At 34.8% G+C, this 27,462-nt stretch overlaps 1 protein-coding gene across 1 annotated transcript in view; it reads right to left on the reverse strand.

Moving 5' to 3' along the window:
- Positions 1-3,249: 3,249 nt before the first annotated feature.
- ZNF804A (zinc finger protein 804A) overlaps positions 3,250-27,462 on the reverse strand; it is a gene marked incomplete at its 5' end in the record, with an annotated part of 290,104 nt that continues 265,891 nt past the window's right edge. The window contains 2 exons of the mRNA XM_082631228.1: positions 3,250-6,525; positions 8,825-8,955. Coding sequence (XP_082487354.1) covers positions 3,279-6,525; positions 8,825-8,955 — 3,378 coding nt within the window. The 3' untranslated portion in view covers positions 3,250-3,278. The remainder of the gene's footprint in view (positions 6,526-8,824; positions 8,956-27,462) is intronic.

Here is a 27,462-nt window from a genome sequence, read left to right on the forward strand (position 1 = left end):
ACCCTGGCTTCTGACTTGGAACAGTTTTTAATTTTTTTTTTTTTGTTATTATAATGACATTCACAGAGCTTTGAAACAAAGGACAAATAATAGGTTTCAGTGGTACCTATAAAGAAAGATCACAGATTTGAGTTTGGGGTTCAAAATACATAAAGGATATCTAGGTTGAGATGTCCTGTGGACAGTTTATACAGGACTTCAACACATGAAAGGACTCGGATATACATACATATGAGAGAGAGAAGGGAGAGAGAGAGAGAGAGAGAAGTTGAAGTAGTAGTTAGATGAGTTTCCTTGTTTCCTTCTTGTCATCCAATGTGAGTTCCTTTGTTACTTGGCTACAGTAGTTACTTGTTACTTTCTACATTCAGGTTTTATTCTATATTCCAAACCACTCAGATTTACAATAACAAATCTATAGCAATGCCTATAACTAGCAGACCAGAGATGGTGGGTAAGAGATAGTGTTAGAATCATTTAAATTCCCCAATTATATAGAATGTACAATAAGTTACATCTGGATGGGACTGGGATTTTAGCTCCAGCACTTATGGACAAGCCATTGGCTGTCCCTAAACCTACTTCCAGTGTATGAGTGCTACACTGGCCTGACTCCTGCTGCCACTAATATGAGCTTGACTGGTGGTCCTCTGACAGCCTCACTGCTTGATGAGTCCACCCTGACTTACCTGTCTAATTGCTCTGCTTATTATTGATCTTCAGCCCATTGGCCTGATTCCCTTGATTCTGGAGGTGGTGTTATCAGAATAGATGAACAAGTGTGTCATCATACATTCATTTTGAGTCCCGAACTTATAACAGATGCCCAGACTATGTGAGCAATATCTTATCAAAAATATCAAATATCTAAATGAATTGTTTGTAATAAAAATGGCTTCAACATACTCAGCTAACATTCTTTTCTTGTCCAGCCACTGGTATCCACAAAAACCAATCAATTTATCTAGCAAGTTGAGTTTCAATTACTCTTAAGTGAAAACTTTCCTCCTCAAACTTTCTAGAAATTTCTATTATATAGTTACTAAGCAAGTATATTCTGCTACAACTAAAAACTTAAGCATACCTAAATGCATTATTTTAACAAAAAGTAAATGTAGGAGTGCAACAGAATTGAAGACAAAATAAAAGGAATGATAGCATGGAGAAAGAAACAGAGGTTCCGCACAAATGCTGTATACAGTGAAATTAAGAAGGAAAAGATCAGGAGAAAAAGGAATTAAAGAATAAGAACAAGAGGTAAGAGGTGAACATGTGGGATGATAGTCAGAAGATGACAAAAAGAGAGGGAAAATCTGCATATTTTAAAGTGAAACACTTGGTTTGATTTTAAACAGCAGAAACAATCCTGCTCTGACGTTAAAAACAAACTGGGTAAGCATTCCTCAGTAGATATTCCCATCTATATTATCTTCAAAGATAGTTTCAAATATTTTGCTTGGGGAAAAATCACCCATTCCAATTTTAATTACCATTTTTGGAACATGTTATCTTAGTGTTTGAAATAAAATTTCTTCTTTTATTATTTTTTCTTCTTATTTGTCAATCATGCAGTCTTTCACAACCGTTTTTCAGGAAAACCTTTAAATCAATGATTATTATGGCACATAATCAAGAAAGTATACAACATAGATTTTTCCCCTTATTACTCTACTTAAAATAGAATTCAATATATTATTCTGCTATAGGAATATATGCTTATGCTCAATATTTTTAGGGTAACCCAGTTCTTACAGTAAGCTTATGAAAAAACATTTCTTCAATACAGCATCACTTAAAAGTTGCTCTTCCTTTAGAAGGACTCAGTTGGCCTCTCTTTTGCCTGGATTCATTGCTAGGCTACCATAATCCTTTATCATTTGCACATGGTGAGTTGAATCCTCTCCACCAGGCATGCAGACTTTGTCTTAACCAGTGGCATGGACTGAGGCAGGTACACATTAGAAACTCTTGTGGGAAGTGTGATGTTCCCTAGTTTTCTATTAAATAATTATATTATTTAGTACACATAGAAGCAGCACTTGAGTGAACAAGAATGTAGTGGTCATTAAAAATATAGCAGAATCTGGAAGGGTGATATGGATGGAGACTTTCTAATTGTTCCTGCGTGATTTGGAAATACGATAGAAACATGACTACTAGAAAGATTTGTAGAAGGAACAGTTATTTATTCACTCTCTTTCCCACTTCCAGATTCTCAATTAAGAGTATATCCAGATTGTATTTATGACATTCTTCCCAAGATGTTATATAATGGTTAGTGATTAATTAATTAAACCTATTCCTTAATCCATGCCAACATTCTTATATATGTATATTCTCCGCAACAATTGGAAATAAACACAATACATTTGATAATTTTGACATACAAAAATGTTATAAGAACTTATATTGGTTACTTACTATTTCTTATCTACTAGTACTGCTTAATAGTTCCTGGAACGACACTAAATACTTTGCACGTTTTGTAGTTATTCGCCCCCCCCCACCACACCAAATGCTAACATTATTTTAACAAGAATTTCCATGGTTTATTATCTAGAGGGCCAAGTGTTCATGAAATATAGTAAATTTTGAGTATAAGCAACATTATGACAAACAGAAAAGCAAACGGACTTAAACTTATTCTGAAAGATAGTATTACAGTTTAAGTATTGACAGAGTGCCAAAGATATTTTGCTGATCCTCTGAGGTTCAGAGATGCCAATAAACAGAAGAAACAATATAAATTCAAAACCTATTGTTACGATACAGTCTCAAAATAGTGAAAACCAACTAAAAACAAGGGTTTGATTTACTTAAATATTTAACAAAAATTTATTGCAAGAGAGATTTTTCACTGAATTTACAGTTTCAAGGAACATGGTACAAAACATAGTGCCATCAGCTTTGTCTAAACATTAAATAGGTGCAAATACACAAAGGTTAAAAAAAAAACAAAGAGCATACTTTACAACATAAAGTACAGTACTATAAATATATTTTATATACATTATACATACTCTTAAGACATCATTTTGATATACAGCATATATTATATTGATTTTCAAACTATTCAGTGCCTTACTAATGTTATATATCAGAAACTTAAGGATTTATTTGCATCATTACACTTACAGTAAATGATTTCATATCAATGAGGCCATATTTTGCCTAGTTTATTTCCACCAGTTAAATAGGCAATTATCCACTTAGATGAGCATTAACATGTATAGCCATATTTTTCTCATGAATATTTTCTTTCCCTTTCATAGTGATGACTAGAAGAGGGGCTGCAGTGGGATGACCGATGGGTGGGGGGACAGCAGTGAAGGAAAGAGTGCATGGGGTAAAGGTGAGAGAGCCAGATGGCTAGGATGGAGAACTGAGGCTGGAATGACTGGCATCTGAGGAGGAGCAACAAAAGTTGGCTGATTCCCAGGACAAAGCCTTGGTCCTACTGGTCCTACTGAGATCTGAGGTAACGATGTTCTGGTGAGAGCTGGGACTTGGGACAGAAACTGTTGGTGTGGTTGAAGCACTTTAAAGGTTCCTGCAGCTGCAGCTGCTGCCGTGGCTGCAGCAGCTGCTGCATGCTGCTGCAAAACAGTATGGTGGATAGCGGTTACAGAGGTAGAACACAAGGGCTGCTGCAAAGGCAGAGGCTGCAGAGGTGTGCTAGGGGGTGGGAGGGCAGCTGGAGGAAAAGTGAATTTGACCTTGTTGGCCAGCATGCTCGGTGGAATGATGTGCTGGTAGACTTCACATGGTAGATTTTTGAACTTGTCATGGTTTTCTATTGGAATCAATAATGCTTGTTCTGGTAAAGCTAACGGAGCCAGGATCTGCTCTGTTGTTACAAAGGTATGGCCACTGACATGTGCTTCTTTGAATGGTAATGGTGGTTGTGCATTAAGGATGCCTGAATTAAAACACAGCCACTCAGTTGATGCCTCATTCATCTTTACTTGTGGAAGGGCCTCAGCCAGTTCATAATGACAAAGGTATGATTTAGGTTGTGACTGTCTAAAGTTCCTTTCAGTACTATGCACCTTGAAAGGAATTTGCTTCTCATTAATATTTGTATTCTCACTTCTTTCTTTGTGTTCAAGCAAGGTACTGTCCACTTCTTCTTTTGTTGGGGCACTAGCTATGTAGACTGATGTGGTGGGTTCATTGGAAATCTCTGACAATTCACCAGAAGTGGTCTCCATTACCACCTGCTCAGTTTCACCATTGGTTTCAGAAGGAAGGGGACTGCTAGCGGACAAAGCCAGTTTATTTTCTACTTGGTCCATTTGTTCTGAGTTCCTTTTGACATTTGCAGTTTCTTGTGGTTTTATTTCCTCTTTTCTGTCTTCACTTATTATTTCATCCTGGTGATGTAAGGAAGAATTACCTTTCCTGGGATAATCTGTCTTCTCTTTGAGTTCCAAAGCTTCAAAACTGGTGTGGAATCTACTTTTTCTCCTCCGTTTCCTTTTAGGTTTACAAGGAGCAGAAGCATGGGTTGGCCTCAAAAATTCTTCTGGTAGATAATTCTGTTGATCTAAACTTTCATCTGAAGAATAAGAATATGAATGTTGTCTACGTTTTTGATGGCATCTTTCTGATTCATTAATGAGAGAATTATAACCTCTTTTAACTGCCTGGTTCTGACTCATGCATTTAATTTCATTTTGAAGAACTAGGCATCTGTGATCTTGACTACAGCTGGACGTTTTGGCTTTCCAACTACAGTAAGTTCTGGAGTATGTTAAATTATGTTTCACAGAATGTATAATTGTTGAATTGGATTGTCCATTTAAAACAACTGAGCTCTTTTTATGGTGGTTTTTAGAACTGATAATAATATTCTTATTATTATTGTATTCAGTGATCTGGGTTTTACACATTTCTTCATTTTCACTTAAGTATATGGATGCTGATTTGGGCCTTTTATCAGGTAATTGCTGTGAGTCCAATAATTGCTCTGTAGCTAAATACTGTTTTTCTGAAATTGTTTCCAGTAGATTTTTCCTAGTTTTATCAGTGTAACTATTTTCTCTTTCCCTTTTGAAATAAGTTTCTGATTCTTTGGTTTTCTTTCCATAATTATCATGACATAACTTTCTTCTTTTTTTCTTTCTTCCACTTTTATGGAACCAGAGTTCATGAGTATCTTTCAATCTTATTTTGTTGTATTTGCCACCAAGAACATCCTGTTTTATCTGATTTTTAGTAAAAGTATACTTTTTTGTTTTTCTGATCCTACAGGAAATATTTTTATACCTCTGACTCATACTCTCATTTTTTCCAGAATCACAGCTATTGGAGAGCGTATCATCAGCCAAAAGAGGAGTGACTTGGGTATATCCATTTCTGCTACCTCCAATTTCATGATCAGTAAGTCCTGTCACAGTTGTGTCCTTGCAATCTAAAACTGGTCTCTTGCAAATGTCTTCTCCCTTCTGATAAGAAGAAGAATCATTTAAGGGCAGCTTATTTTTATCTAGATTGTTGTTTAATTTAGTGGACTTGAAGTCAAAACAGAGAGGATTACAGCTATAGGAAATTGATGGTTGAGTAGTTGTGTAAATCAGCATTTCTGATGGCCACTGAAGAACTGTGGATCCATCTTTGTTAAGTACGGGTACAAATGGTTCACATGGTCTTTTATATAAATCCATTTTTTTATGTAGGGTTATATTATCCTCTTCAGAATTTAAAGGGGCCAAAATGTCAGGGCTGTGATTTTTATATTCAGCTTCAGTTGTGGATGCATCATTGTCCTTAACACTTTCTTCTATGGTAGCTTGCAAAGACAAGCAGTCATTAGCCATATCAAGAACTATGGATTTATTTCCTAGCAAGTCAGAAGTGTTACCACTTACAGGTATGTCTTCATTAATAATAACATCCTCCAGTGGAATTTGATCTGCTAAAGGGACTGAATTTTGACAATTATCTGCATCAGATGATGAAGGGAGTTGAAACTGGCAAAACGGAGGTAATAGTGATGTATCTTTTTCACTAGAAACTTCTTTCATCTCTTGAGTTTGAGCAGTTTTTTTGTCAGTGCACCTTCCTTCTGGTGGATGAAAAGAATTAGCTTTCTCTTCAGAACTCAAAAGCACATCTGTTGATGAAGAGAGTTGAAGATGACAAGCGCCGGGCACAAATCTACTTTTTCTGCTAAATCCTTTTTCCACAGAGGCATCATCATTGTATTCAGAGAAGGCTGCAGCTGAGGACTCCAGCTTCATCGATGTTTTCTTTGGAAATGCAAAAGAAAAGCCAATTTTGTGTCTGTGAATCCCCTGGACTTGATCTCCAAGTTGGCTCTTTTTGGCGGTATAAGTTTTCACGCTTTCTGGATCTGTGGCAACAGTGGTAACACCTTTAGCATTCTCTTGGCTATGAATCAAAGTACATTTGAAATCTTCTTGGTTATTAACTGAATCCACAACAACTCTTTGGGAAATTTCATTACAATTTTCTCTCACAGTAACAGTTGTTGACTTGAACATAGGGCCACTTCCAGGAGCACTACAAAAAGAAACAAAAGTGTGTTTTCATAAAAGACACTTGAGGAAAAATACTCAAACACTTACAACTTAGAAATGTCAGCGTAAGATTTTTTTCAAGTTTTAAAATCTTTGTAAGATAATTACTTTCATGTAGTGCAATTGCCTTCCATAGAACTACAGTTTAATTTAGTTATTGGATATTGTTTGGGATAACTTGGAGATGATGTCTTGAAGTTACTTTTATAGCTATTAACAGCAACGGTCAAAGACATTTCTATGCTCTCAGCCAGTGTTTCCAGACCAAGAATTTTTTTACCCCCATGGCCTCTTCAGTGAGATTTTAGAACACAAAACTCTCTAAAATAAAATTACTTTTAATTCACAAATACTCAACATCATTGATCTCATATGGAGAATATGAAGGAAGTTAAAGAAAAACTCTCAGTCATGATGTAAGCAGGGCTGGGAATTCATTTCAACAATTCAATTCAGCCAGTGTTCACTGAGCATCTACCACAGGCCAGGTGATATGCTCAATGAGAGCTCTGAGTCTTTTGGAATGGTTGTTCATAATATTTAAAAATTATCCTGAAGTTATCCATTATATCATTATATAGAGTGAATATAGGAAAAGACTATACTTACGATGTGGTTTCCATTTATTTGGAATTACAGTATACCATAAACAGTGAGCTCTTATTAAAAGAATGATACTGTCCAGCACATAAACAAAGAACTACCTAAGTATCATCTTTACCCCAAAAGAATTATGCTGTGCAGAATTTTCCATGCTTTTCTAAAAAGTTAGTTTCTCAGAAGTTATAAATGGTCCAAATTTTTTTAATCGAATAATTTCTTCAATATCTAACACAGTGGACTGTTTTATTACCTTGTTTGATATTAAGAAGCAACACTACTTAATTTACACCTCATTAGAGGCACCAAATTACTGGGAAAATCATGTGTCTGGGGGAGCAGTGTAATGTGAAATATTTATGTATGCTAAGAAAAGTAATTTAGATAAGAAGTTTTGCTTCTTTTGTATATATCTTATACTCAGCTCTACTTCTCTTAATATGTTAGACTTTACATTTGCAAATGAATTAAATTACACAGGTCCGAGATAATATGAAATGTAAACTTGCACTTGTATAACTTTTCATTTTTTACTACACAGAATAAAAATATCTGGTTGGTATAATTCAACAGAGGTTATGTTTGATATTAACAGTACACTATAGGGTTCAAGATATATTTGAATTTTATTTTGACTTTTCTAAAGCTGACATCTCAAACAATGTTTTGATATGTCAATATCCCCTAACATTATTCTGTATAAAATAAATTTGGCATAAAATAGCTTTCTTTTAAACAATAATCAGACAGGCCTATTTAATGGGGGGGGGTACCTTAAGGGTGGCTGTCTTTTCATAACATTGCCCTGGCCTGAATTTTTAAGTTCTGATTTATAACATTATAGGTGCTCTCTGTTAGAAGCAGGTCAAAGTTGTCAAGAGTTAAGAGTTGTCAAGTTTTAATAGTCCAGTTAGAGTTCATTCACAGTGAAACTAATTTCAACCTACCTCTGACATGCATAGGGCCTTCCTGACCGTTATATATTAAGACTACATATGGAGCAAGGAACCTCTCTTTTTCACTCCATATGTGTTCTAAAGACCATTGCAAATAAAAGTTCTCCAAATTTTCAATGAAAAAATAAGTTCCTCCTAAAACTTCATTTCTAACAAAGGCTATGAGATGGTGCTTTGGTCTCTTCTTCAATCAAATGGTTTTTTTTCGTTTGTTTTGTTTTTTGCGGTACGCGGGCCTCTCACTGTTGTGGCCTCTCCCATTGCGGAACACAGGCTCCGGACGCGCAGGCTCAAGCGGCCATGACTCATGGGCCTAGCCGCTCCACGGCATGTGGGATCCTCCCGGACTGGGGCACGAACCCGCGTCCCCTGAATCGGCAGGCAGACTCTCAACCACTGTGGCACCAGGGAAGCCCAATCAAATGTTTTGAATTTCACCAAGAAATATAATAGCTTTCAACTAAGATAGCTTAAAGAGAAGAATAATGTAAAATTAATTTTTTTACAAACTAAAATTATAGTAATTTGGCTTTTTATTGAAATGTGCATTAAACAGGTGTTTGCATAAAACTCAAATTCAATATACTGTTTACTGCTCACAGAAAGCCATGAAAATGTGAGCGTCTTATTCTGGGTACAGAAATAGATAGATTTGTACCCTTTATTCAGTTCCTTTTTTTTTGTTGTCATGTTTTAAGAAAACTTAACATTTTACTGTAGACTCACCATACAGTTTCCTTTCTTAGCTCGGCCAGCTTGTGCAGGCGTTGGAGTGCCTTTTCCTGTTTTCTTTCATCTTTCCTGGATTTAGATGCTACATTTCGAGCAAATTCCCTTTGTTTTAGTTCTTTGAGTCTCTATTAAAAAATACAAAAATAATTAACAGTATTTAGGTCTATGGCAATGTCAAAGTTACTATTGTTGTTGTTGGAATTTTCCAGTACATCATCTTTGATCTCATCTAAGGAAAACACAGCATTTGTGACCATCCACTTCTAACAAAATATTTTCTTGCACTTTTGGCTTGTAAAAAATGCCAAAACATATTATTACACTATATCAAAAGATATACCTATACCCTGGTAAATTGGAAAGGAAAAATTTCTTCTTTACTTATTGATTGTTTCCTGCCAAGGTTCTCTGCCTAATTTAGATGAAGTGTTGGAGTCTTATAAACCCCTAATTTTTAAATAAATTCAATTAAGCTTCTGTATTTCAGTTATATATGATAAATTCCATCATATTTTGATATGCTCTATATTAGAAAGGTGTCTGATCCTTTTCATATTTTTTTAAGAGTAAATGTCTTATGTTAATCCATAAGGCAAATGCCCTCTACTAATGTGATTTAAAATAATCCCTCCTCTCAAATACCAGGCATATTTCCCAAGTAATTCAAGATCTGGGAAGAAAATTAAGTGTCTTTGTGTAAATTCTTTTTATATTGAGCATATGTTTCATCTATATTAAAGGAGCTCAGTTTGGGGGCTGAAGGCCAGAAAAAGAACATGTCAACTTGAATAGAATTGATAAATAGCCACATATGTAGCATTATTTAAGATACACCAAAGTGGTCCCATGCCCCAAATATTTTCACTATAGTCTTTCACAGAGAGAGTATATAGTCATTAAAAATGATTAAAGTACTGTTTTTTTCTCATGGAGCTCATGTTGTTATGCAATCATGATACATCAGAGTCTTAGAATGGGACTTTATGGGAATAAAACATATACTAATCACATTTTTATGAAGTGGTTGAACAAAATCTTAATAAATGCCTTATGTGTATACACTGATTTATACCAGGGTCTTAGAACAATGTCTGATCTATAAAAGACCTACTCAGTAAATATTTGTTGATTTATGTAGGATCACTTAGATCCTCCAAATTAAGTATTTTCCTACTACAAAAATAGTTACGCTAGGGAATTCCCTGGTGGTCCAGTGGTTAGGACTCTATGCTTTCACTGGCAAGGGCTCGGGTTCAATATCTGGTCAGGGAACTAAGATCCCACAAGCTGTGCAGCACCGCCAAAAAAAAAAAGTCATGCTAATGAAATAATATTAGATTCTTGGTCAACCTAGATTGTGTCTGCTCAATTTCTCCTATATAGAACCATAACTTAAACTTCAAATGATCTCTAATACTTTAATTAATGGAATTTATATAAGGTATATATACATATATATGCATATATATGTATGAGATTACTCTAGAATATTTATTTTAACATAACACAAAGATATTTTGAGATCATTTACATTGACATATTTGTGAAGGAGTTTATTTAGAGTTGAATTTAAATAAAAGATAACCCATGTCATAAATAGCTAAATTGTACTAGTATTTCATAGAAAGTAAAACTTTGACATATATCATTGCATATATCATTGCATCATAACAATTAAATGCAGCTACAATTTTATAATACATATTAAATTATTTGTTATTAAAAATATGTAGAATTAGAGATACTATGACAAGAAAATTTTAATTCTAGATTTTAAATATTCATAGTCTTGGTCATCTCTATTTCCTAAAATCTTGAAATAATATCAAGACTCATTTAACAACTTATTGATCACCAGCAACAGTCATTCTGTTAAATGGCTGGGATATTTTTCAAAGAGTAAAGAAAATGTTTTTACTTTTATCTGGTGTGTGTCTTTGTGTCTGTGACTATATGTGTGGGCAAGTGTGTGTGAGTGTATGTTTATATGCATTTTACAGAAATAGGGAGAAAAGACATACAGGAAGAGATAATGGCAATCAGTGGTTGAGGTATTCTTATTGTGCCATACGAGGACAGAACAGGGGTGGCCCAACAATCTCCAGGTAGGCTACCTGGGGAAAGTCACATCTGATCTGGGTCTTAAAGGATATAAAAGAGCATGAAGAAGAAGGGTTGGATGTTGGAAGTGAGAGGATATTTGGGGGAAAAAAGACAGTTTTGTATAAACATAGAAATAAAAGCATGCATACTCTAAAAGAAAAATGCACGATGTAAAGAAGGATGGCTAGAGCAGAGTGTATTTGTGGAAGTAATGAGAATTGATGAATTATGGGATCCAACCAAATCATGGGGAACCCTGTCTATCATATGACTAAATGTGACTGTAGGAAACATTGAAGGAGCTAAACAATGCAGTGCCACAGTAGGACTTTTATTTTATTAAGATTCTTTTGGCGTCAGTATGCATGAAAATTTGCCATGGAACAAAATTAAAGACAAAGCAACCAATAAATAGAATATTACAATGAACCAGGTAAGAAACAATAAAAGCTTTTTCTAAGGGAGTTGCAGTGGAGAGGAAAAGTAAAATTAGTGATTTATTGGATGTGCATAATTGAGTGACCTAAAGGATATGCATTACCTTTGCTGAGAAATACCACCTGCCACTGTAAGAAACATATTCAATCAAGAGAGGGTTTGGGTTAGGAGGAGGATGCTGACAGAGAATTTGAAAGGAAATAGAAGATAAGTTCTCTAAAATAAACATTTAAAAGAATCAAAATGTCAAGTAAAATAAAGCAAGAAAGTTGCAATACTAATAAAAGAACTAACATTCAAAGATTTTTTTTAAATTCTATTTTTAAATGGGCCTCTCACTGTTGAGGCCTCTCCCGTGGCGGAGCACAGGCTCCAGACGTGCAGGCTCAGCAGCCATGGCTTACGGGCCCAGCCGCTCCGTGGGATGTGGGATCTTCCCAGACCGGGGCACGAATCCGTGTCCCCTGCATCGGCAGGCGGACTCTCAATCACTGCGCCACCAGGGAAGACCTAAATAGTGATATTTTAAGAAGCAGACATAATTTTTTTCCTACTAGATTCTTTGGGTAATTGGAGACAACAATCAAGAAAGATAGACGACTATTTTTAATAAAATTTTAGAATAAATGTTAATTTCTATTATATAAATATGCATATATATGCAAGTTAAAAGTACAGTGCTTCTAACAAAAAGCTAAGCTTTTCTAAAGCAAGTATATGAAACGCCAAGAATTTCACTATTTACTGTTTCAAATTAACCATTATGATTTGACCTAATCCATTTCCACTGACATAATAGTTAAAAAGCAAGGAGTCGGGGCCTCCCTGGTGGCGCAGTGGTTGAGAGTCCGCCTGCCGATGCAGGGGATACGGGTTCGTGCCCCGGTCTGGGAGGATCCCATATGCCGCGGAGCGGCTGGGCCCGTGAGCCATGGCCGCTGGGCCTGCGCATCCGGAGCCTGTGCTCCGCAACGGGAGAGGCCACAACAGTGAGAGGCCCGCATACCCCAAAAAAAAAAAAAAAAAAAAAAAAAAAAAAGCAAGGAGTCTGTCAATTATCAAATGCCAGTACTGTTGTATTATCTGTGATATAACCGAGTGATTGATATGGCGGGAATCGGCCCCTAAATGATGATTTAGGGAAATGTGTACATTTATTTATTAATTTTTAATTTTATTGGAGTATAGTCAACTTACAATGTTGTGTTAGTTTCAGGTGTACAGCAAAGTGAAGAATGCAAATGTTGTTTTAGTCTTGTAGAGGTTGTCAAGGAGCACCAAACTACATTCAAGTGTTCCTATTGATCTCAATCTCCCTCTATGCACACATAATTTTCTTATCTCAGTGACAGACTTCCGGATACCAAGGTAACTAAACTTGACTAACATTTAGGGACTATTTAGTTGCAGAGATTATAAGCCTGGTCAAATACTCTGGTCAGTTTTAGGATAAAATTTATCAGTCTTTATATCCTTTCTTGCATTTTTCTGCAGAAAAATGAAGTCCTACATCATATTTTATATCAAGTAGAGTTATTTTGAAAGGCAAAAAATAGAAACCAAATAAATTCTTTTGAGAATGCCAAATGGAAAGAAAACTTAAGTTCCACACAAATGAATATACAAGATAATACCTGTGAGGCTCATGGAAATATCAACACTATTTCAAAAGCTTCCTCAACAATTTACTGAGAATCACTCAAAATAAATTCTTAGTGATAAATGTCAAGACAAGAATGACAGTCAGCAAGAATTAGAAAATTAAAAGTATGTTAAAAGGAAATTGTGTGGCCTAGCTACTGCATTGCAAAACAAATTATAATGTATGCTCACATATAATTCAATGTATACTTTGAAAATATGCAATAAGGAATGAAAAAACAAAGAATCAATATTCTTTGGTTATGATACCATTTCAGAGGGTCCACTCTACTTTCCCACTGATTTACTTCTCTTAGTCTATAGTGAAACAGAATATCACAAGGGCAACACAGGTCATTAATCCTCAGATATGGTCTCAGGAAAACTCATTGAGTTGGATGGTTGGGAAAGTTATAATGATCCTAGCCTCAGGTTAATGGTGGTGTTCAGACAGTGGCAAAGGTTTATTCAATGTAAAAAAGAGAGATGGAGAAAAAGAGAGAGAGAGAGAAAGATACCATTTAAATAACACATCAGTTTGTGTTTAAACATTTAGGTAAATTACATCATTTTACAATTGCAAACAAAACTTTTATGAACATTCTTATATCTGTATATTGTACACCTGTCTAGTCTAATTACACTCAAGAAAAACTCCTTGAGAAAACTCCTACAAGAAAAACTGCTAGAATAAAAGATAAACATGCACTTTTTTGATGTTTTCCAAACTGCTATTCATAGTTTTATACCATCATTTCACTTTTCCCAAAGGTATATTGGGAATATACACAATATTGGGTAGCATCCCTGCTAAATTTGTTTAATTGACAGTCAATACGTGATATATCATTAATGTTTTGCCTATTATTCATTTGTTTACTAGGAAGCAGAAAAATTTTTACATATGTATTGGTCACCTGTATTTCTTCATTTAGAATTAATATTGTTCCTTAAAATTTATTAAGCAATATTGCATACATTACTTTGACTCTGAAAATAAGCATGTGAGCAAATAGGTCTAGCATTATTGTCCATACTCAGAGATGACAAAACTGAAGTTAAGTAAGTTTTAGACTTGTTCAGAGTTGCGTACAAGTGGTAGAACCAGACTGGAATCAGGATTTCCAGGAACTCTTCCTGTGACTTATCTCTTATATTTACTCTTCTATATGTTATTCAAGCTTTCTAACTCTTTAGGACAGGCTTATTGGGACATGATACAGATTTTCATTTTTCTTTCAGCCAATACTCCTTGAGTGTCCATTACTTGTCAGCTGCTATTCTAAGCACAGTTGATATATCTGTGACAAAGGAGGAAAAATCTCTGTTTGTTTCATGAAATTTTCACCATAGTTGAGAGAAATGGACATTAAAACATGTAAATAAGTTGTATATTATAGTAGATAGTGAAAAGTGCTGTGGATGAAGTGAATTTAATCTGAGGGTGCAGGAAGTAAGGGGAGGGATAGCAATTTCAAATAGAGTGATTAGGTAAGGTTTTTATTAGGCTTATTTTCTATTTCTGTTTAACAAATTACCATAAACTTAGCAGCTTTCAACAGCACACATTATTATCTCACAGTTTCTGTAAGTCAGTATGCCTGTTCTTTGCTCAGTCAAGGTGCTGGCCAGGATTTTTTCTCATCTGGAGGCTTGTCTTGGAAAAACTCAACTCACAATCTCCCTAAGGTTGTTGGTAGAGTTTATTTCCTTCTGGTTGTAGGACTGAGAGCTGAAGCTTCCTACTGATTGTCAGCCAGGACTACTCTCTGAGTGCCCAATCTGCCAGCAACAGAAATCAACACTGTGCCCCCAATATGGCACCATTCCCAGGTGTGATCAGCCATTTCCTGGTGGCAGGTTGATTACGATGGAGAGCTTCCTTGAAAAAAGAAAAAAAAAAGGCAGTGTTTTGTTCTTCCTGAAATAGACCTTTACTCTGGATGTGAACTTAACTTCCCTCCATGCAACACTTCTATCAAAACTACAATCTATGGACTTACCCACTGCCATTTCTACCATCATGATACTCCACATTTACGACCATTGTTCTGATCAAGGAACTCACTTCACAGCAAAAAAAAAAAAAAAAATGTGGAAATGGGCCCATTCTCACGGAATTCACTGGTCTTACCATGTTCTCTATCATTCTGAAGTAGCTGGTTTGATAGAATGGTAGAATGACCTTTGGACGACTCAGTTATACCTCCAACTAGGTGGCAATACCTAGCAGGGCTGGAGCAATGTTCTCTAGGAGGCGGTATATGCTCTGAATTAGTGTCCAATATATGATGTTATTTTTTCTCATAAACAGGATAGAAGGGTTCAAACATCCAGGGGTGGCAACTGAGGAGGCACCATTCACTATTACCCCTAGTGGTCCACTAGCAAAATTTTTGCTTTCTGTACCCACAACCTTATGCTTTTCTGACCTAGAAGTCTTAGTTCCAAATTGCAGAAAAATTCCACCAGGAGACACATCAAGTATTCCACTGAGTTAGAAGTTATATCTGCTACATTGCTGCTTTGGGCTTCTTATGCCACTGAATCAATAGGCAATGAAGGGAGGTGCTGTGCTAGATGAGATGATTGATCCTGATTACCAAGGAAACAATGAACTGGTAGCCACAGTGGAGGTAAGGAAGATTATGTCTGGAATACAGGAGATCCCTTTGGTGTCTCTTAGAGTTATCATGCCCTGTAATTAAAGTCAATGGAAAAACTACAATCCAATTCAGGCAGTATTACTAATGGCCCAGACCATTGAGTCACTTCATCATGGAAAGAACCATGACCAGCTAAGGTGCTTGCTGAGGACAAAGAGAATGAGTAGTGGAATAAAGCAGTTATAAATACCAACTATGACCACGACTAGTTATAGAAATGAGAACTGTAATTGTCATGGGTAGTTCTTCCTCATTTAATTATGAAAAAAAATTATATGTTTTCTTTTGTCTCTTATTCTCTTATCATATATGATGTGTTGAATTTACATCATAGTATTTAAGTGACAGGATGTCAAAGAGAAGAGTGAACATCACGCAACAACTTTGTATCCTTTTCTGAGGAGCAAGTCAGTGTATTTTCAATTGTATACAGGATAGTTGTATCATGTTAGGAAGCATATCACCTTTTGTTGTCTTTTTTTGGAGATTGAGTATAGTTTAAGGAGACATCTATGCATGCCAAATTGATGAGAGACACACTTATGATGGTTAACTGTATGTGTCAACTTGCCTAGGCCACAATACCCAGATATTTGGGCAAACACCAGACAACATGTCACTGTAAAGGAATTTTTTAGATGAGAGTAATATTTAAATCAGTAGATTTTAGATGCTAATCTCATCTAAGATCATTTTTAGATGAGACTAACATTAAATCAGATGAGTAAGCAGGTTTACTCCTTAAATCCTAGTAAAGCAGATTACTCTCCATAATGTGGGTGGGCCTCATTCAATCTGTTGAAGGCCTTAACAGATGAGACAAGTCGCCCAGGAAAAAAGAATTATACCTCCAGACAGCCTTTGGACTTGAGACTGCATCATCAACTCTTTCTTGGGTTTCCAATCTGGCAGTCTGCCCTGCAGATTTTGTACTTGTCAGCTCCCACAATGTGTGAGCCAATTCTTGAAAACAAGTCAACAGATAGAGAGATAGACAGATTGATAACAGATAAATAGATAAATAAATATTCTATTATCTCTGTTTCTCTGGAGAACTCTGATTAATACAGGTTTTCACCAGAAGATGGGTATCTAGTTATGATGTTTGTGGTGAACAATGCAAATTGCCTTCACATTATCAATTACATCCTTCTAATTCATTAGTAGAATTCCAGTTTGGGGGGGTGGGGTGGGCAGAAAGATATTCAATTAAAATAATAAAAATTTCAGCCTCCCTGTAATAAGAGTGGATATGTGACACAGACCTCACTAATTGAATTGTAAGCAGGTGCCCCTGAGGAGGATATGCCTACAAAAAAATAAACCTCATTAAAGAAAAATTCTTTATTTTTTTTAGCCATGTTTTCCATTTCCTACCCATGTGTAATTGGGAGTCTTAGGTGGGAAGCAACCATCTTTCAATCGTAAGGTTGTCAGCTTGGCAGAGAAGGCCTAGATACTAAAGATAGCAAAGCAAAAAATGAAAAGATCCCCATTCCCAATAGCATCATTGAATTACTGCATTATTCTGGGACTGATTACCTATGTAGTTTGGAAAAAAATAAATAAAAGCCAACTTTATCTGAGTTTACTTTTATTTGCTGCTGAGTGTAATCTTGGCTTATATACCTACTTACTAGATGTGTGACTGGATAATTAACAACAAATTCTTAGAACCTTGTTTCCTCAGATGAAGATGCTGATGATATATAAAGTTTCTTCGAGTTTTTGCACCCTAAGATTGATGCTTTCAATGTCATCTTTTAAGATGGAGTTAGTTTTTACTAAATAAAATATGTATTTAGAACATTAATAATAATTACCTTCTTAAATGTTTTCTCTACTACAAGTAAATCCATTACTCCTTTGAATTGGTCCAATACTTCTGTTCCTATTTTCATATATCTTAGTAAGTTAATATGTTACCCACTATTACTGTTTCCACAGGCTAAAAATTTCCTTTAAATTCCCAATGGTTGTTTCTATCAAGAACTGCTTTCAGTGATTTTTGAAAAATCTAAGTATGCTTTCTATCTTAGATAGAGCAATACCTTCAAAGAATTACAACTAAACCACCATCTCTATTTCTTGAATCAATTTAACTCTCTTGGAAGACAATATGCACTGGGTTCTATTAGAATGTTAGCAAATATATTTCTTCAGGGAAGGTGGTTATTCAAGTGAATGGTATCACACTTCAATGTGTAATTTCCTTCTAGTCATTATTTAATCAATGGCTTTATGCTGAGTGAATCTGTGGAAGATTCTTTTTTAAATTTCTTTTCCCATTACTATCATGAATGTGTATCATTTGGACTTTTCTCTTGGCAGCTTTAAAAGCATCTAATCTCTTAATGGCATATCAGATCTGAACAATATCTTTCCCCAAGGCCTCTCATTCTTTAGATTCCATTAACTCAAGTTTCTTTTTGTGGACAAAAAAACTCATTCTAGTTCTAATATAAAAGTCTTTGCAATCTGTATGTGTTATGTCTAAAACTGATTTTCCAACCATTCAGTTCATTTTCTTAAGTGCTGGATCAGAAGTGTCTCATGCATTTTAAGTGCTCATGAATGCCTCTCAAGTTGAATTGGCACAAGATGGCAGTGATTAACTTCCTCATACAATAGGAAGCTTTGAAAATTTGCTAACAAAAATCTTACTAAGATCTTTAGTATACAGGGAAAGCAATGGAAACTTGAGTCTAAGAAATATTGATACTTCTATTTAAAAAAACATACAAACAACTTGAGTGGCCTAAAGTGAAGAATAGTTAAGAATTATGGTTCAATTTTATAAGGAAATACTATGCAGCTACTACCAATAATGTTAAGAGTTTAAAATATTAGGGATATTGTTGTATTATAATGCTAGTTTTAAAAATAGCATGCTAATAATTTTATAATATAATTAAATGTATCTGCATCTATAGAAATAGACTAAAAATGCTAGAAAATACACAAATGTCAATGAATATTTCTCTTCATAAGGTAAAACCAGAAGAATTATACTTTTGTTTTCCATTATATGGTATTTTTCCATTTTTTTCTTACTAGCATGTTTCACTTTGAGAAGAGATTTTTAAATTTCAATTTGAAATATAAAAATTAGATATATTTTAAAACTGGAACAAAAATTACCATTGTATGGCTCTTCCTATCACACATTCATATTTATGGCCTAATAAATAACTAGACTGTTCCAAATACTTCCAAGCTCTCTAAACATGTATAAGTAAATCCTTATAGACAGTACAAAAGGATAAAATAAATCTGGTGAATTTTTTCACACATGATCTTTAACAACATGGAATGATTGTGGGTTGGTTAATATTTTAATCATCTTTTTGGCATAAGTATAGTGGGAAAATAATATACAGGGACAATAGTAGTCAAAGTCTATGAGAAATATAATATCACATTATATAGAAATAGATATATTCTTTTTCTCTCTCAAAATTATCTTTATATATGTAATTATGAATGAGTTATCATGTATATGTAATGAAATAACGAGTAATGGATTAGCAAACATCTTCTCTATAGAGTAATTTAACCTTGGTGTAACTTATAGCTGTTTCTTAGGCATGTAATAAAGATGGAATATTAGTTGTGTTATTAGGCAATTTTGCTTATGACTGAAAATAACTCCTCTTTTGCAAACTGCATTTGGGCTGGGAAGAGTTTGAAGGATTTATTAATACTTGGTGGGAAGCCCTAACTCGTGACTTCCCTGAGTGCAAACTAGGTTTGTCCCTTGCCAGGACCATAGACGTTATACCCACAGAACATTTTGCAAGATATAATTGCTCCTATTTGTGAGATAAGACAAACTTCTAAGCCACAGTGGCTCCCACATCCATCCTTGTGATCTCGTCTCTTGGCAACTAAATTGTAAGTTGAAATGCCAAGGGAAAGACCCCCCGAACTGCTGTGGGAACGTAAGGACTCCTGCTGGAGAGAAAAAAAATCTTGTGTGTGATGCTGGCTTATAACTTTCTAAGTGAATTCTAATGTTGAATAATCATTCAGAGATGCACATGTGGCAGGAAGGGCCAGGTCAAGGTGAGCTGTGTCCTCTAGGCACTGAGACCAGAGCTGGGCATGGTGATGATGCAGACCTTCATCCTGGAGGCTGCTGGAATTCTGCTTCACACCTTGAGAACATGGAGATCTTGACACAGGCAGCCAAGAGCCAGAAGAGCAAACATGAATGTGATATTTGAGGATTTGGGATGAAATCAGCCTAGGGAGTCTGAAGGGGAGGGATCTATGAAACCAGAAATGAGCACTGGCCATAATTAGATCATCAGAAGAAACATTACAGGAATGTGATGTTGGGAATCTAAAATTACATGGCTACATGAAGATATCAAATGTTTAGAAACTATTATTGTGTGATGTCAGTTAAAATGACAGAATAGAGAGTTCCAAGAACCTGACCCTCCATAGAAACAAAAAAAAAATAAGTAAAAATTATCAGAATCAACTTGTCAAAACTCTAGAAAATAATCAAGCATTTATAGCAAGCAAGCAATTGCTGATTCAAGGAAAGATGAGTTAAACACAGTAGGAGAGCTTTGTGGCACTTTAATTCACCCTTGTCTTTCCTACCTAACTGGGGAAAAAACAAACTGTAAATCAAGAATACTATAACTGGCAAAACTATATTTCAGAAACAAAAGTAAAATTAAGATATTACCAAATAAACAAAAGCTAAGGGAGTTGTTGCCAGTAGACTTGTCTTATAAGAAATGCTAAAGGGAGCACTTCAGGCTAAAATTAAAGGACACTTGAGAGTAACCTGAAGCCATACAAAGAAATAAAGTACACTGGTAAAGGTAACTCCATAGGTAAATATAAAAGTCAGTATTACTGTATTTTACTTTGTAGCTCCTCTTTTACTCCTATGTGATTTAAAACATAAATGTATCATTCAATAATTATAAATCTATGCATTGTGCATACAATGTACAAAAATGTAATTTATAACAATAACTACATGAAGGGTAAGGCACAAAAGTATAGCAGGGCAGAGTTTGCAATGCAACAAAAGCAAAGTTTGCAAAAGAATGATGTCAGACACCCAACCCTAATAAAAATTAGTTCAATATGGATCAAAAAATAAGTAGAAAAGCTAAATCTACAAAACTCTGCAGGGAATCATAGGGCTAAATCTTCACAACCACAGATTTGGCAATGGTTTTTGCATATGACACCAAAAGCATGAGCAAAAAAAGAAAAAAATAGAAAAATGGAAATTCATTACAATTAAATAATTGTGTGCATCAGAATAAGTGAAAAGATAACCTACAGTATAGAATAAAATATCTGCAAATAAAATATCTTATAAGGGTCAAGTATCCAATTATATGTGTCATCTAAAAATACAACAAACTAGTGAATATAACAAAAAAGAAGACTCACAGATATAGAGAACAAATTAGTGGTTACCAGTGGGGAGCAGTGGAGGGGCGATATAGGGTGCAGGGAATGGAAGGCACAAACTATTGGGTGTAAGATAGGCTCAAAGATGTATTGTACAACACATATAGCCAATATTTTGTAATAACTGTAAAATTTCAACAACTAAATTTTTTAAATGGACAAAATGTTTGAACAGACCTTTCTCCAAAGAAGATATACAAATGGCAAACAAGGACAAGAAAGTATGCTTAGTACAATGAGATGCCATTTTATACTTACTAGCATGGCTAATTTTTTTTTTAAGGAAAATAACATATGTTGGCAAGGATATGGAGAACTTGGAAGTCACGTTAATTGCTGTTGGCAATGTAAAATGGACAGCTGTTATTGAACATAGTTTGGCAGATGTTCAAAAATTAAACATATAATTACCATATAACCTAGCAATTCCATTCCTAGGTATATACCCAAAGTGTTTGAAAACAAATATTCAAACAAATACTTGTACACAAATGAACATAGAAGCACTATTTGCAATAGCCCAAAGATGAAAACAATCCAAATGTCCATCAATAATAAATGGACAAATTATCATATATCCATACAGTGGAATATTATTCAGCCACGAAAAGGAATGTGCAACATAGATGTACTTCGAAAATATTATGCTAAGTGAAATAAGCCAGACATAAAAGGTCATATATTGTATGATTCCATTTATATGAAATATTTAGAATAGCAAAATCGGTAGATATAGAAAGCAGAGTGGCTTCGGGTTGGGGTAGGGAGAAATGGGGAGTGACTCTATAAAGGGTATGGGGTCTCTTTCTGGGTGATGAAAATGTTGTGGAGCTAGATAGAGATGGTAGTTTCACAACATTGTGAATGTGCTAAATGCCACTGAATGACTCACTTTACTATGGTGAATTTTATGTTATGTGAAATTCACCTTAAAATGCATGGATTTTTCTCATATTTTCTAATATAATCAGCATTTTATCCAAGATTTTCTTTAATTGGTTAAAACAAAATGAGTTAGTTTTGAGACCTTCAAGCAAAATTGCCAGTTGGGAGAATGTAGAAGTATGAGGGGCAAAAGGTGTAAGAAAGTTATAATAGATATAAAATAAAAATTTTTTGGCTTACACATTTAGTTGAATCTGATCTATTTAAAATCATTGACATTAAAACTACTACATTGTTTTCTTTCTCTCTTTTTAATAAATAAGTATTGTGCATTCCAAAGAATTGATTTTACTGGCCTATGGCCAGTGTAATTTAAAATGCCTATGATAATATCTAACCTAATAACTATAGGTATTTCTTAGTGGTTTTCAGAAGACTCCTAAGAGCTACAGACATATCTTAGGGACTTTCTTTCCTGCCACTTTGTCCTCAGGAATATGTGGGATATCTCCAGGAGGCTAGATTTTCAGTATTTTTGTATATTACTATCCCAAATAAAACTGGAATTGAAGGTATATCCAGAAAACTTCCCAAATTCTACACTCCATGGTAATATGTTGACATTAGTTTCCACTAAAAACTTATGTCATTAAAATTAAACCTATAGGAAGACAGTGTTTATAATGGACAAATTATTAATTTGGGAACACTTCAAGAGAGGAAATTTGACTCCACCATTTGCTGTCTGTGTGACCCTTAGTGATCCTTCCCCCATTTGTAAAATGTGGAAGAAAACAATGATTTAAAGCACATACACTTCCTTCTACTCAGTAAATATCGGTTTCTTTCTCTTCCTTATTCTAACTCAAAAGTTAAAAGGTAGAAGCTTATGTATTGTATACAGATCCCACTTGAGAGTGAATTCACTGACTCAGAGGCTACTTTATCTTGTAAGCCTAGACAAAAAAACCCTCTTTTTCAAAAATGCTAATTAATCAAGAGGCATAATTTTGTAAAGAAATAAAAATCAGAAACATTTTGATTTAAGCCAGTTTAATGTGTAAATAAATATGTTTTATTAATAAATATGATGACATTTCATTTGTGTAACATACAGATACTAAATAATTTCTGAGTGCTGGAAGACATTTTAGAATGCACTTTATACCTTACATTTTAGAAAATCAACATCATATTTCATTTGTGTTAATTTGTCAATTTGATTCTTATATATATTTTTGCAACAATGATCCATACAGGTAGATTCTAAGAAATTAAAAATAAAATTATTTTTAAAATGCATCTAATATTTTCTGTTGCCTATCCATATAAATCATTATAAATAAATAAATGCTCTCAGTAACTACCTATAAAGCATTTAATTTTTCTTCTTAATTTAGCTGGTAGTTTTGCTACATTTTCTTAATGAAACCAACTGGGATTGAGCCAGTATTACTTCACTGATGTTTTCTGTTGAAAACAGACTTGTGGTGGTAGAACAGTATTTAATTGTTCACAGATGAGTTCTAAAAATCTCTAATTAAAAGATAGCAGTTTATATTTTAATCAGTTTGAGCATTTTCCAAAGGAATTATCATGTAAAATTTTCTAATTATAGAATTATAAGTATGAAAAAAGACGGTGATGACATTTCACCTCCAAAAACTAAAATTAGCTGTAAACTTGCTCAGTTATAGAACAAAGGCAAGTGATGTTTTTACTTTTATTTTTTATGACTCTGATGCTAATCTGGCCTCTTTTATTGGGTATCTATTTAAAAATATTCACTTTAGGGACTTCCCTGGCAGTCTAGTGGTTAAGACCTCGCCTTCCAATGCAGGGGGTGAGGGTTCAATCCCTGATAGGGGACATAAGATCCCACATGCCTCGTGGCCAAAAAACCAAAACATGAAACAGAAGCAGTATTGTAGTAAATTCAATAAAGACTTTAAAAATGGTCCATATCAAAAAAATCTTTAAAAAAATATTCACTTTAAATTCAAACAAAAGAGTGGCAATTTGCATTCTGTTTGTAATCCAATTTTGTGCCATGATGGAAAAACTGTAAAGAGCTGTTTATTAGAAACATGAATTATACTAGGTAAGCAAAGTTCATTCAATAAAGTAAAATTTCTATACTTTTCCACTGTTTCTCTTTAATTATAACACGTGAAACTGTTTAAATTTAGTGGTTTTAGTAAAGAACTGTCTTTTTAAAGTCTGCTAATCTTAATACTAGATAAAACCTACTGATGTAGCTCTCTTAGAGTTCTAAGCAAAGGTATATTTGATAGAGAGAAAACTGGTTCCCCTAAAGTGTTTATGTCTTAATCCCCAGAAGCTGCAAATATATTACCTTGCATGGCAAAGGGACTTTGCAAATGTCCTTAACCTAAGGACCCTGGCGGGGGAGATGTGTTCCTGGATCAGCCAGGTAGGGCCAGATGTGATCACAAGCATCCTTATAAATTAAAGTGGGAGCAGGAGAGTCAGAGTCAGAAGAGATGTGATGACAGAAGCAGAGGTAACAGAGAGGGAGGTGGAGAGAGAGAGAGAGAAAGGGAGAAATTTAAAGATGCTGTACTGCTGTTGACTTTGAAGATGAGGGAAGGGGTTATGAGCCAAAGAATGAAGGCAGCTTCTTAAAGCTGGAAAAGGCAAGAAAATTGATTCTCTCCCATAGCCTCCAGAAGAAACACAGCCCTGCTGACATCTTGCTTTCAGGACTCCTGACATTCAGAGCTATAAGGTAAATTTGTGTTGTTTTAAGCCACTAAATTTATAGTAATTTGTTACAGCAGCAATAGAAAGTTAATACAGTACCTAGGAAATAGGTAACTGACAATACCAAATATTGGCAAGGATATAGAACAACAGAACCTCTTTTTTTTTTTACTGCTGGTGGGAATTTACAATGGTGTAGCCACTTTGGAAGGCAGTTCAGTGGTTTCTTATAACACTAAAGACACTCTTACCATACAATCCAGCAATTGTGTTCCTTGGTATTTAGCCAAAAGACTTGGAACTCTTATTCACTACTGATGGGAATGCACTATTGTACAGCCACTTTGGAATATAGTTTGCAGTTTCTTAGAGATTTAAACATAGTCTTACTTTACAGTTCAGCAATCACACTCTTAGGTATTTAACAATTCAATTGCAATATATGTCCACATAAAAATCTGCACACAGATATTTGTAAGGAACTTTACTCATAAGTGCCAAAAACTAGAAGCAACCAAAATGCCCTTCTCTAGCTGGATGGATGAAAAACTCTGTTATGTCCATACAACAGAATATTATTTTGCAATAAAAAGAAATGAGCCATCAGGTCACTAAAAAATATGGAGGAAACTTAAATGTATATTAGTAAGTGAAAGAAGTCAGTTGGAAAAAGCTATATACTGTTTGATTCCAATTATATGACATGTAAAAGATAAAACTACAGAAATAGTAAAAAAAAAAAAAAAAAATCAGTGGTCACCCGGCATTCAAGGGGAGGAGGAGAGGGATGAATAGATGGCACATAGGGGATTTTTAGTGCAATGAACTATTCTGTGTGATACTATAATGGTGGATACATGACATTGTGTATTTTCTAAAACCCATAGAACTTTACAACATAAAGAATAAAATTTAACATACACAAATTTTAAAAAATCATTTGGGAAGTTAGAGATATTATAGAAGAATACAGACTGTGATAAGAAAATCTAATTGTATTATAAATATATGAAACAATCTCACTGAAGGGGTGTGAGAAAACGTGCTGACCTAAATAACTTTGATAATTGATGAAGTCTGTAAACCTAAAGGTAAAAGAAAATGCATAAGTACTGTATTCCAGTTAATAGAGTTCCCCACGGAGTATAAGTTAGCAATTCTGACACTGCCATACTTGTATTTTGGAATTGAGCAATTACATAAATAGATTACAGATAATGGGGAGCAAATTTCTCAATGTGGAGTGGGAATATACAGATAAACAAGAGGAATAGTCTAGAATAATCTACCTCTTAATAGATCATAATTGGAGAGCAGCATAAACATATATTCAGCTTAACATAAATATAGATGGTTTTATAAAGAGAGTATGGTACAGATGAACTTATTTGCAGGGCAGGAGTAGAAACGCAGACATAGAGAACAGACGTGTGGACACAGGGTGAGAAGGGGAGGGTGGGATGAACTGGGAGATTAGGTTTGTCATAAATACACTACCATGTGTAAAATAGATAGCTAGTGGGAACCTGCTGTAGATCACAGGGAGCTCAGGTTAGTGCTCTGTGACGACCTAGATGGGTGGGATTGGGGTGGGGGGAGGTCCAAGAAGCAGATATAGGGATACATATAGCTGATTCACTTCATTGCACAGCAGAAACTAACACAACATTGTAAAGCAATTATACTCTAATAAAAAAATTTTTTAAGGGTATGAAAAAGTATAGGAATTTATACTTATGTAAATAAACATGGGTTACTATATACATACATATCTCCTTGTTCTGTCAGCTGAAAAGGCTAGGAGCATTGACACTCATCTGGCAAGGAGCAGAACAAGAGCCCAGACCTTGCTTTATGATGCTATTCCCCAATAAAACTAATCAGGGCCCCTTGGGGCAAATGGCTGATTCTAGGTCTGGGGCAGTAAATATAAAAGAAAAGCATGGACCATTAGAAGGTTAGGTAGTGCTAAAAACAAAGGAAGAAATACACGAAAAATTAAACAACAACGAAGGGAACATGGGGGTATGTGAGTGGAACACAAGAGCCAACTGAAAGAGTTCCTAATCGCCAAAGCTGGAATAATTTGAGCGAGAACATAAGACAGTGTTAGATTACAACCCAAAGTATAAAACTAATATCCATACTGATGTAAATACATAACTGAATAAATGAATGTGGAAGAAGGCTCAAGTGTCCCAACTAGTAAAATTCCAAAATAATTTATGTAGATACTTTCTCCAAGGAGGTGGATCATAATACCTCATTCATTAGATGTGAGCTGCACAGAGTGATTCCATCCAAAAAAAATTAAGGTATAGGAAGGGGAAAAAGCAGAGTAAATTTACATTGGAGAAACCTGACAAACTTCACTCAGGTGATCAAGTCAAAATCAACTCATGATAATTTATGATGATAGTATGTACCCTTGAAATGATGTAACAAAAATGACAATTTTCCTCTGTTATATACCCCTTCCAAACATAACCCAGTGTAATCATGAAAAAGAAGAATAAGGCAAATCCCAGTGGAGGGGCATTATACAAAATACCTAATCAGTACTCTTCAAAACTATAAAGATCATCATAAACAAGGAAAGTCTAACAAACTGTCACAGCCAAGTGATGCCTAGGAGACATGACAATTAAATGTAACGTGGTATCTTGGATTTCCAAGACCCTGGAACAGAAAATTAACATTAGGTGAAAACTAAAGAAATATGAATAA

The sequence above is a fragment of the Mesoplodon mirus genome (genome assembly GCF_964341445.2).
Source record: "Mesoplodon mirus genome assembly, chromosome: 8".
NCBI classification, from domain to species: domain Eukaryota; kingdom Metazoa; phylum Chordata; class Mammalia; order Artiodactyla; family Ziphiidae; genus Mesoplodon; species Mesoplodon mirus.